The 13166-nt window shown below is 27.9% G+C and overlaps 1 protein-coding gene across 1 annotated transcript in view; it reads left to right on the forward strand.

The window, feature by feature from the left end:
* The first annotated feature begins 7441 nt into the window (after window positions 1–7441).
* Window positions 7442–13166, forward strand: part of LOC129971482 (uncharacterized) — a 31210-nt gene continuing 25485 nt past the window's right edge. Inside the window, exon 1 of the mRNA XM_056085299.1 lies at window positions 7442–7671. Coding sequence (XP_055941274.1) covers window positions 7549–7671 — 123 coding nt within the window. The 5' untranslated portion in view covers window positions 7442–7548. The remainder of the gene's footprint in view (window positions 7672–13166) is intronic.

A 13166-nucleotide genomic window follows, 5' to 3' on the forward strand; every position in this document is an offset into this window, starting at 1 on the left:
TACTAATGTGTATATGAATTTATATCTACCATAATTTATTAAATAAATTTTTAATGATATATGAAATATTAATATGTAATTTAATATTACTAATCTTTGTATTATTGTTTGAAATACCATTGAAACTTTATATTATTAAAACCATTTTTACTATTATTTGTATACTTTTTTTACATTTGGTGTATTCAAAATAATTTTGCTTTTCATTTGCCAATAATTGGAAATACTTTGCTTATCATAATATAATATTATACATAATGTAAATTTGAATTCCTTTTCAATTTAATTGTATATATTTTTTGTTTGTATATCATGTATTGCTTATCAGATTTTTTTTCATGTATGAGAAAATATTATTAAAATTTGTGCCATAATTCCTGAATCATTATGTACATAGACAAATCTCTGTGTTTTATATACTCAAAAAATATATTAATTACTCACTTTCTGAATTAAATTCAGGGATTTCACTACTTTAAAAAGATGAGTAGATCTGATTCAATATATTTTAAGGATGCTGTGTTTTCTTTTAACTACATTTTTTTAGTGCAAAAGTCAATATTCCTTTTTTTTTGTTGGCATAACTTTAAAAAACTTTGTATTAAAAGCGAAAAAAAAAATACTAATTTATTTTTTTAATCTCTAGACTAACTATTTTGAATTTTTTTCAAGCTTTTTAGTTCTTATTTTCTCTACAAATGTAAAGATTGGATTCTAAATAAAGCAGATCTACTGTTCAATTTTTTTTTTTTTCCCCTTGAGTGTTTTTTAAACTGGAAGATGAGACATAAAAAAAAATCCTATTTTTACAAAAATTGAAATTGAAAAAATTAAATAATTTTAAAATATAATTGGAAGGTTTTTATTCTATTAGCAGTTAAAGGATTAAATTTAAGTTAGTAACTAATTTTTTTTTTATTTTTTAAGCATAATTTTTCAATGATTTTATTTCAGGAAACTAATTATTTGTATTATTTGATAAACATAATTTTATGTTAAATCTTGAATTCAGTGAATATTTGATTTTGTGGCATTATTGTAATGTACAAAATTTATTAATTGCCTTCTATGCTAGTTTATTTTAAGATTTTATTATTGGTTTTTTTACTATTAATATTATTTGCTAACTTTTATCTTTCAAGAAACATTATTTGACGCAGCATTGAATGAAGGAATTTGATTGTATTAAATTATCAATATGAAATTTTTAAAAATTGTTTTAGATTATTATTGATATGACACTTAAAAAATTCTGATACTTTTATTATTAACTTTGAAATTTAATAATTCAAAGTGAAATAGAAGCATAGTTTATTGAAATAATTTTTAGTGCTTATTTTGAACTTCTGTTGAATACTTTTGAGCTAGGTTAATAACAAATAGTTTTTAATGCAGTTATTTAATTTGAATGGGAAAAAAAATCAATTTTTATAAGAGTTATTTATAGGCTACAGTCTTAAGACAAATCATGCGATTTTCATTTTAAATGATTCTATAGACTCTTTATTGTAATCATGATTACTTGCCTTTATATATGCTTGCAGCAGATACATTGCATTCAGTGGAGTAAGAATGCTATAGAATTGTTCCCTGAACATAGTATATATGAATAATTAATACACAATGTGAAAGTCAATTTCTATTAAAATGAACTAATTACAAATAGAGTGGATCTTTCTAATGATTTATATTATTCTTGTGTACTGCTTAAAAATGTACAGAAATGTTATTTTGCATAATATGCAAAAGTTAGGTTGTGTGTTTTAATACTTGCCTTCTCTTATGTGTGTATGTGTTTTTAAATATTTTTCTAGTCAAAATACATTTTTAAATTTTAATATTTGGTTGTTTTATATAATATTGATTTAATAATGAAGTCTTACTGAAAGTAGCAATAAACTTCTAGAATTTTATTTTGCATTACTTAGAGCCGCTCTGTTAGTGACCTTGATCACTGTATTAAAATAGTTTTTTTTTTTTTTAATTATACATATAATTTTTTTTTATTTTACTCTGTGTTGCAATACTCTATATTGAATTCAGAATTATTAATAAGTATATTTATTAACTATTTTTACTAGCATATGGAATCATAAGTAATTATTTATTATTTTCATATCTTAACAAATAGCAAATCTTTCGTTACTTTTTTTTCTAAACCCTCATTGTCTTATTTTTGTAATTGTAATGCTGTACATATGTTAAGTTCTATTTGAAATGCTTAAAAGTAAAACAGACCTTCAAATAAATGTTATATTATTGCTTGTTTTACATTTTAACCCTTCAGGATTCAAGGCATATACGTGCAAATTTTCTTTAAATTAGACTTATTTAATGTAAGCAAAATTAAAAAATTTTGGATAAAAATTAAAGGGATCAATTGGTGTCGGAAGTCACTGAGTTGTTGCTGATTTGAAATTAACAATAATTAATTGAACAATAAATATTGCCAAGTTTTTTGTTCTTATTATTATTTTAAAATGTTCTTGAAGAGGTTAAAATGTTTTAATGTTTGTGATTATTCAGGTGGAAGAATGCTCTGTCTGATTTTGATTCTGTTTAAATTGTGTTTTATTTTGTAGAAAATAAAGCAATTTATGTAGATAATCAGAAAATTATAAAAAGTTGATGTAATATGTGAAGTCCTTGAATTTATATTTTACAGAAAATCATTTTGTTTAAGAAGAAAATTGATCTAAAATAGTTAGTAGATTTTAAGTTTGTTTTAGGAAAATTATATTAGGAACAAAAGGTAGTCAGTCATTTCCATTTTTTAAAAATTGAACAGATTTTCTGTTTAATTTTGAACTAAGATTAATAGCATTATTTGAGTAAAATTAGGTTTGGATTCCCAGTTCAAAATGACTTGTTTGATATAAAATTGAAAGTAATAATAGCAAAAGCTTCTTAACCTGTTCTTTTTTTCATATGAAGTAGACAATGAAAAAATCCACAAATGACTAAATTGGTGAATTTTTAAGGTCATTTTATTTTTTCCTTGAGAGTGCACGTTATTTGTTGTTTCTTTTTATATTGTTCTTTTTTAATCATTCATTGCTTACTTTGCTGTATATTATATTTTGTATATAATATTGACTTTACTTTGGTTAAAAGTTAAATAATAAGCTTTTGTCGTGATCCCATTGTGGATTGGATCCCTGTAAATGTGTTTGAATCTAATGTTGAATAAAATGAATTTTGATTACAATTTTTGTGATTAACATGTACAAAGAGTACTTTCCAATATATGAAATATATATTGGTGTAGATACACTAAAATTATTGTATAAAAAGTAGATTAATTTGTGAGGAAGTCTTGTCTCGTTCTTTGAGAAAGAGAAGCAGTTGAAATGAAGCTCTTTTGTCTAGTTCTAAGCTACTGATTGTTCTATAAGAGGGTTATATATCATAAATTGATACATCTAGTGGAAGGAGGTATCTGTGGTACATTGATGAATTAATTCATCAAAGCTGTTGCTTAATTAGTATTAAAATTTTAGAGACGGTCTTAGGACCAAAAGTTGATTCTTAGTTTCTGTGCAGTAACTATGCATATGTTATAGTGGAAACCCGAAATCAGCCAAAACGCGAATTACTTAGGGAAAACGCGTTTTGACTGACAACTCTAGGGAGAACCCGTTTTCTCGAGTATTTCAGGTGTTGTCCAATTTAAACCATATGAATCTAAATTTCTTGCTTGGGAAATTTTCAAAACAAGTGAAGTCATCTAGTTTTATTCATGCAGTAACGTATTTGAGCTGTTGATTTATTTATGATGAGTGAAGAAAATAATATAGCTTTTTACGTCAAAAATGAGAAAAATAAATTTTTTGAATAATTATGGTTTTTACATTAAAAAAACATAATAACTTAAAGCTGTAACACATGACGAATAAAAGACTCTCTTATCTGAGGTTGAAGAAGTAGGTTTTTAATTCAGTACCACAGATTAAAAAGGTTTGACATTCTTAAAATCAGTGGAGTAAAAAAGCTGGTTTCTTCAAATGAGTCCATAAAATATTGTTTACCTGCTGAAGAAATTTTTGGTGCTCGAATTTGCACATGTGGCCATAGGACATGAGGATAGAGACAGGCTTAAGATTGAAAATTCAAGAAAATTTGCTAACATAGCTACTGAGAGGATACACATTTTTTTTTTATCAATGTATGAAACATGTCCCAAAAAAGTTTTTTTTAAACCTATTATTCACTCTTAAATGAATAGGCGCTGCCAAGGGAATTTGATTGCCACGCAAACTCAGGCAGATAATGAATTTAGGTTTATATGGTTTACCAAAAACATTTAACTAACATTTAAACATTGTGTTACTACGACTACTTCAGAGCAAAGGAACGAAAGAGGTTGCTTTGCAAGTACTTTGCATTTTTGCATATAGGGGCTTCTTGTATTCTGCAATCTGATAATGGAAGAGAGTTTGTAAATTCCGTTACTGAGCAGCTATGTACGAATTGGCCAAAAATGAAGATTGTTCGCTGGAAACCTCGGCACAGCCAGTCACAGGGTTTGGTTGAGAGGGACAACCAAGACGCAAAAAATATGCTGGCTTCATGGATGAAGGATAATCAAACTATAAAGTTGTCCAATGGTCTTCGTTTTGTCCAATTTATGAAAACACTGAGCTCTACAATCAAGAATTAAACAATCACCATATAAAGCTATGTTTGGGATTGAACCAAGAGGTGGAATGACAACCTCAACCTTGCCATCAGATATTATAAAAAATATCGAAGACGAGGATGAACTACAGAAATTTTCGAGGACATGAATGCAGAAGAGCAAGAAACTGAATTAGCACAGTCAGGGAAGCATATGCTTGCTAGTAAGTCGACCATTTTTCTAATTAGAGAAGAAGCCAAAGAAACTTCAATAAAGCAAGCCAAACAAATGAAAAAATCTCCGATGCAACACATCCCGAGTTTGATATTGGATGTAATACCGTTGTTCCCATTCCCAGATGTTGATAGAGAAAAGCTGATTTGCGAAATATTGCTTGAAAAAAAATTAAGATGGCCTGTACAAAATTGGAATGAAAGATGGAGTTCTGAATAAACTGTATTCGAGGTGAGAAACGATATTTAAACTTCATTTATTCAATAAATATATGGTTATTATTTATTATATTAACTTTATAAGTATTTATGGAATAGATTACAGCTAATCAGAGTACAAGTTTGATACAAAAATTTAATATATTCACTGATTTTCAGATCTCAATTCGATGTGTCGCCGCAAATTTTCTTGATTCTAGAATGAGTACCGAATCAGGAAATTCCGTTGAGGACAGCAGCAAGAAAAGGAACTGTAGAAATCGGGCAAGGGTTCACCTGCTGTTCTTATAAAAAAGATTGTTCTTTAAAGAGATGTTTTTGAAAGAAAAATTGTTCTCTTTACAATTCTAACCGTCACAGCAGTTTGCCATGTCGAAATAAGTAATTTGTAATAACGATACTAAAACAATATTCAAGTAAAGTATTATTCCTTCAATGATGGGTTCTTTCTTTAAATAATGCATTAGTTAGTATAGTTTAATATAATAATTTTGGCTTCAATTATATTGTCTAACAAATCAGTCAAAACACGAATAAAACGGGTTTTCTCTAGCGCTGTCAGTTAGAAAGCGATTTACCTGGTTAATTCGGGTTCTCCCTATCGCTGTCTGTTAAAACGCGTTTTATCTAGTTAATTCGCGTTTTGTCTGATTTCGGGTTTTCATTGTAACACATATAACTTACCACTTAAAAAAAGTAAAATAATTTTGTTTTTTGAATTTCTGCTTTTAGTGGTCTTTGAAAAACTTAAAAATCATATAGTATAGCCAATTATGGCTATTGCATCAGTAAAATGCACAAAAATAATTCATTAATAAAATCTGTATGCATGCATAAATAGAATAATAATAATAAAAAATAAACTTTAAAGTTGAAGTCAAGATCAATCATTCTATGTGCTCCCCGCTCTCCCATATTCTTTACAATGTGCAAAAGCAAACATCAAAAATAAAATGGTGTATGAAAAGAAGAAATGTTGGGAAGTATTGATATGGAATAATAATGATTTTTTTAAAAAAAATATTAAGGCATTAAGTTGAAAAAGAATATCAGACTGGTGCTGGTTGAATTATCTGAAGAATTTAATATTGCAATAAAGATTAATGTGATTTTTTTTTCCCTTCATCCATATATTCATTTTATTATTATACTTGAAGTTACTGCGATTTTTTCAGGATCTGTTTAAACTTTTGTTTAGTATTTTTTTAAATTTTTTTTATCCATTAGATGTTTGGGAATATAAATTTGAATTCAAAAACATTTAATTTTATTTATTTTACAAATGATATTTCTAAATGAAAATTATTACTGAATTTAAAATTTTACTCAAAATGTCAATAACAATTTGATTTTTGGAGAGAATCTGTCTCCAAATCTGTTTCCATGATCAACTTTATAAATAGAATAAACTGCAAAGGTCATATCATTAAAAGATGATAAAATTACAAAAGCTTGAACTGATATAATATTTGGAAGCAATATTAGTTTTACAGTTTTTCTTAGTTTTGATAAAATAACTATTTAGAACGTATCATGTTTGGTGTAGAGATGATTATAATATTTCTATAATAAGTTTAGTACATATATACAGTTGAAATATATATATATACAATTAAAATATTGAAATTACTCATAATTTAATAATTTTAGATTTTTTTTAATGTTTATGATTAAGCCTGTAATATTTTTTCTCTATTATCTAATTAGATGACATTTTCTGCTTCAAGAATATACTCTCTCTTACTGATTTGATTAAGAATTCATATAACATTTGAGGTGTTTGTAGATTTGTATCAGTGGTATTAACTAAATTACAATATCGTCTGGCTTTGCCAGCCGACATTTGAAAAACTGTATTAAACTAGCTGACTTTCTGCGTCGCTTTTCTTCAACTAAAAACAGTATAAAAATACAATTTTTATGCATTAGAAGAAGCAATTTGTCGAAACCAGAACGGCAAGCAGTTTTACAAGCGATTATCTTATCTCTGCCTTAAGACTCTTATCAATGGTCATATCGCATTAAAAAAAAAGATATTGGTATTGTCAAGTGAAAATATTAAAGAATTTAATTATAAAAATTAAGCGATAATAAAGTCTAGTTTTTTAAAAATTACTTAGAAAATGATTCTTAAATATAAATTGACTGTTAAAAAATTTACACTTTATGATACGATTATTTTCAATCTTTCGTATTGTTTAAAATTTATAATTATAATATCTAGAAAGTGAGAAGTTCATGTAATGAAAGCTCAGTAACCCTAGCAACACGCGTAGCGAAGTTATTTTATGAAGGTGTCGCCAATTGGCAGAAATCGTCAGTTACCTATTGTAACCCTAGCGGATGAATACAAAATCTCTGCGAAACCATCGTGACACCGGCATTTTGAGTAGAACTAAGAGGGTGTAGTGAGTAAGACAGGAGTTGGTGTGCATTGTCAAGGAAAAATTAGTAGAACTTTTGATTCAATTACACATCATGTCTTGGCAAGCATATGTTGATAATCAGATTTGTGCCGAAGTGTCATGTAGAGTTGCTGCTATTGCAGGATTACAAGATGGTTCTATTTGGGCTAAATACGAGGATCCACAAGCCAAGCCGGTACGTCATTATCACCGACATATTAATAGCTATGATAATTATGTAGCTGTTTTGTTTTCACATTTACTTTAGATCATTTCTTTGTAGTGTTTGTTCCTAGTTTATCTTTGAAACCAAGAAATAGATGTAAAACATTCTAGAAACTGTTGTCAAGCCTGTTATTGAAATGAAACTTCTTGTTCTCACTGGAATATTTCGTTTGATAGTTTTCGTTTCATGTAATGCTCAAGTCTTTTGAAATTGCTATTATATCATTTATGTCCGATTTTCCAAAGTTAATGAACTAAGCATGGCATGATCAGGAAACACCAGTTTTTCACATTGCCATTATTTTTTAAAATAGGAACTTGGTTTGGATTCTAAATTTTTACAATAGATAAATATTAAAGAGAGCTTTAGCGTTTTTAATGATCCGACTCTTTTAAATGCAATATTTAAGTTGAAATTGTGATTTATTGAATAGTATAAAAATCTCAAAGGAGGAAATAAAAGAAGTGTAGTCATAAAATGGTTTCGGTTCAATCCCAACTCCCCTCCGCCAGGTTTTTTTTTTTTAATATAAATTTGAAAATAATATATTTTGTTTAAATACTTTGTTGGCAATATTATAGTAAGTGAAAAGCTATATAATGAAAGATGCGGGTTTCAAAATGTTTGTGTCTTAAACAGTCATTGTCAGTTTTGTACTTTTTATTTGTTTTGGCTTGAGGTTTGTGAAATAATTCCAATAATATTTGAAAGAAACAAATAATTTTAACTAGGCATTCAACAGAATTTCCTTCCATGTTTCATTTTTTTTATATAAATGGTTCATGATCATTAGTCTTTTGCAATCTTTTAGATAATTTAAGTCTATAACTTCTTAAAGAAGTTATTTTTAAAAGTTGAATAATAGAGTAGTCAACTGTAGATCTGAACACAATTCCCCAATGTATTAAAAAATTTTAACTATTTTTATATTTGAATATTAAATTATTCTTATATTTTATAATTTTAATTAGCAATTCTTGTGTATATATTTATTTCGTGTATTTCGGAACCGGCTCTAACGATTTGTATCAATTTTAGATAAGGATTTGCTTTTTAAGTTTATATATGAGTGCCTTTCGTGAAAAAACGCGATTTTATACATTTTTTTTTTTTTAACTATTAGTGTTTTTGTATTATCTTGTATCTGCTCCGTCATATAGCGCCATCTCGGACCTGATTTCACCGTGTTAAAACTGAAGTTCAAAAATATAAGTAATGACAGAAAGACTATAAAATGAATGCTGTAATGTATCAGTTTGTTTCGAAAAATATGTTAAACTAAATGCATTCATGATTTTTTAAACATTTTATTTAAATGTCCAGTTTATAAGTATGGAAGATTGAAAAATATTCATATGTAATCAGAATGTGATTAGTATCCAAGTATTTTCTCCGAAAAAATATAAATTTACAAAGAAAAAAAAAAAAAACTTCAGTGCGAAGCACGATCTTCCAGATATTCTACATTATGTCCTAATTGTGCTTGATATAATGTTTCTTTATAAGAATATTTCTCATTAAGTTTTTTTTTTATTTTTGCGAACCAAAATAAAAAATTATCTTGCAACTTATTTGGAAAGAAAACTGCAACGTATACCATTAATTTCTTAAAGGCATTTAGTACTATAGTATATATAATAGCAACTAGGTCATTTAAAAAGGTAAAATTAATTGTAGGATATTATGTGAATTTCAAAACTTACTCTTGATTACAGGGTGTAATGTGAAATTATTTGCTATTAATTCTGCTAATTTTCTAAAATTTGTAAATGTCATTTTTGATCTTGTCAGTTCTTTTTATATAGAAGAAACTATTTTAATTTTTCTTTATTAAAATTTTAAGTTTAGCAAGTCCATATTTAAAGAATGAATAAGATCAATATACTAAACTCATCTAAAAATATCAATTATTAAATAACACTTTAAAGTGAAAATGCTTGACATTTTGCAAAAGGTAAAATGTTGGTTACTATAGGTTTTTAAATTTATTTAACAATAACTATTTGGTCAATACTATTAAAATTAATCTTGGTGTGTCTTTCTGATATAACTTGATGCTTATTTTAAAAATGTCGAAAGGAAATACCTAAAATGTATAATTTCAGAGTGGCAGTAGATGCAGTTTAGTTTTGTACTTAGAAAAGTGCTAATTTGTATCGGGATTGAAGAATCTTTATAATTTTCTTATTTCGGATTTGCCAGGCATTCTATTCTGCTTATTTTCAAATAATATCAATCATTTATTTATGCGTGCTTGAAAGTATTCGGTATATTTTAAAATACTACTCGTGTTTTTTCCAACACATTATTTATTAATTTATATAATTATTCGGATGGAAAACTCATAAAATTTTCTGTCAGTTTAGAAAATTTGATAGAGCACATCTAAGTTTGGAAAATTGTTGCGGCGTTTTTATTAAATGAGTGAATCTGAAGTGTGTGTCTAATAAAGTGTTTGCAAAGTTGTAGCCTTTACTTCACGCTTTTAGCAAGATTTTTATAAATGAAAATTTCGGCGGATCGAATGATCGACTCTTTCGAGGTCATTTGTTTCTTTGATTCAATTCTTTGGTGCCCTTGACCCCAAGGACGCAATTCTTCTGTCGTGCCCGTCCCAGATAAGTTCTTACGTTTCTCGTAGGATCGGTGAAAGGTCGTTTCATTTATTTTTTGAGAACTTGATTTCGCCTCCATACATGCTGTCAGAAGTGGCAATTAATTGTTCATGATAATAAAACTGCAGTGGCTTTTCTTCAAATATTTATTATTAAAATTTCAGTCCCCTCTTCCCTGTATGTTGTTAATATTCTCGTGATTTTTAATTTTTGAGCATGGCGAATTAAAAAATTGGATATATTGTCTTACTTGTTTACCCCCCCCCCCCTCCGAAGAATATTATTGACTCGAATGAAATAAGAGCTTGCTTATTTCGTGAAAATAGATTATATTGTGCGAAGGCATTATAAACTAGTTTATATTTAGAATTATATGTAAAATGGAACCGTGAAATTCCGATTCTTTCCTCTTTTCGAGAGTGTACAATCAGATTAAAATTGCTTATATGTTTGCCTCTTAACTTTTAGCTTCGTACTTGTATCATAAATTCTGTAGATCGAATTTTTCAAACTGATAAGGCAAATTGAATGCATCAGATTGTTCATTTTTAGATATACTATCCTCATTCGAAAAACTCTTCTAATCAAGCGAACTCCGGTTTCACTTCTGAATTATGCCTGATCTTATTTTCCCATTATCTTTGCGTGTTGAAAATAAAACATACTTTCTTTGCAAATTCCATTCTTCAGCTATAGAAGTTTTTAATACCTTCACACTGGCTTTTCCTGCTTTCTGCCATTCTCTTCGGCCTGCATTTCCCGCTTTTACAAAGAAATCATGATGTATAAATATTGATCTCTCCGTAATATCTTGAAATATAAAAGATATAATTAACCCTCCAGTCAGACAGCCCTCTATTCTAACATAGAAAATCGGGCTAGATATGCTATATAAAATTTTAAGCTTGTTAAACTTAGATTATAATTGGGTAAAACTGTTATAAGTAAGATCTTTTACCCGAAGACACTTCGTCCAGTTCTTCAAACTTAATTCCTCTTTCTCTTCTATATGCTCTATGTAAAAACGCAAGGTGATGTTCGCTCAACGTATTTTTTCTCAAGAGCGTTTGCCACCTTTCTTGGATATTCCTTCTTTAAGTGATTTTTTTTTTTTTTTTTTTGTGAAATGAATAATATAACAGTTGATTAAAAAAATGTTTTTAAGGCAACCATGAAAAAAAAAATATATAGCAAAAACTAATTTCAACGTTCCTGATGGAATATAAAATGTTATTCGCAGTTCTAATAACATTTCGAATTCCGATCGTTGAATAACATTTTGTAAAGGAGCTACAAAAATAGCAAAATATATATAACACAATTCTTTTTTGTATCTCGCACAAGCTCCCCTAAAGGAAGATTTTCTATTCTACATTATATATATAGAATAGAAAATCGAAATATTGAGTTTTCGAACAAATATTTGTTGTTGAACTATTTGGCGATGCTTAGCTATTTTTAAAGAGGTGAAAAAAGTGGAGATGGTCACGAAATCGTTTAAGAAGTACGAAAAAACTCCTGTATCGAATGTCATAATTTTAACTTTGTGTAATTTAATACACGTGAAGTTTCTATAGTTGATTGAATGCATTTCATAGAATGTTTCATCAATTAGAAAAATATTTGCATGTAGTGGTAGAACGACTTCGAAAATGGTGGAATAGTTTCTCTATCAGTGACTCAATCGCTATGCTTTACCGTACTTTCGTAAGGTTTTGTTAATCTTTGAATCATGAAGAAATTTCTGTGATGATTGTAACTCAGCACTTGACCACGTGTCTTTCCATTTGAGTCTTGGGAATTCTCAATTTTATTCTTTTTATATTGAAGTACTCGTATATTTATTTTAAAACTACATTCATGAGAATTCGCGATGTATTTATTGATTTGGACTTATAACGTATTTCCTTTGTTTCATAATTCAAGATCTTCACTTTTTTTTATAACTAGTTAGAAATTCGAGAATGCTTTAGTTATTTTGGCCTGGAATAAAATAACGAAGTGCATGCAATTTTATAGATTCCAACGATTATTTTTGCCACTCTTGAAATTTATGCCGTTATCTAAATGGGATTCAACATCTTTCAAACACTCATTAGTTTATCCTTGCCATTTCAACCGTGGCCAGATCTGACATTTCAGTACCGAATTTATAACATTTATCTGTGATCTGATAAACGTGTATATGCCTTTATTCAGAAGAAATGAGATGCATTTTACAGTTACTCGATATGTGTCATTTAACAATGCCAATGTCGGATCACTCGACCACTATTCAAAATTGCCAAATGAAGTTTATTAATGCATGATAATTAAGTTAACTAAGCAAATAACTTTCAGAAGATAAAAGCAAATCAGAATTTTTTAATTTGAACTTGGTGAAACTGGATTTTTCGACCATTTGCAAATTGCCTGGGTTGCTTTTTTAAAGTTTGATATGATAGATTTTATTATTTGACATAATGGTAATTATTATTTGCTTAATGGAGCTTTCAGCAAAAAATCCGATTTTTTTCAGTTATGGATGGTACGATAATTTTCTGTATGTCAACATGATTATAACATCTTTTGCCGGGGCCTTCTAAGACCTTGGGTCTTTGATATTTTGCTAGTCCTGCCACCTTATGGTTAAGTCATTACAATCGAAATGTTACGAATTAGTTAGAAACTAAATATGTCAAGAATAATGACTTCGAATTGCCTTTAAACTGAAACCTGACTGAAAATTAGATCGATTTCTTGCCAGTGAATGTGCACTTCTGTCTGAATTATTATTGTGTTAATAACTGACTGGCTTTAATGATAATGATTAAAATTTTTTGATTTTACTCCTGCTTTTTTGAGTTGTCA

Source organism: Argiope bruennichi, chromosome 1 (assembly GCF_947563725.1).
Source record: "Argiope bruennichi chromosome 1, qqArgBrue1.1, whole genome shotgun sequence".
In the NCBI taxonomy this organism is placed as follows: domain Eukaryota; kingdom Metazoa; phylum Arthropoda; class Arachnida; order Araneae; family Araneidae; genus Argiope; species Argiope bruennichi.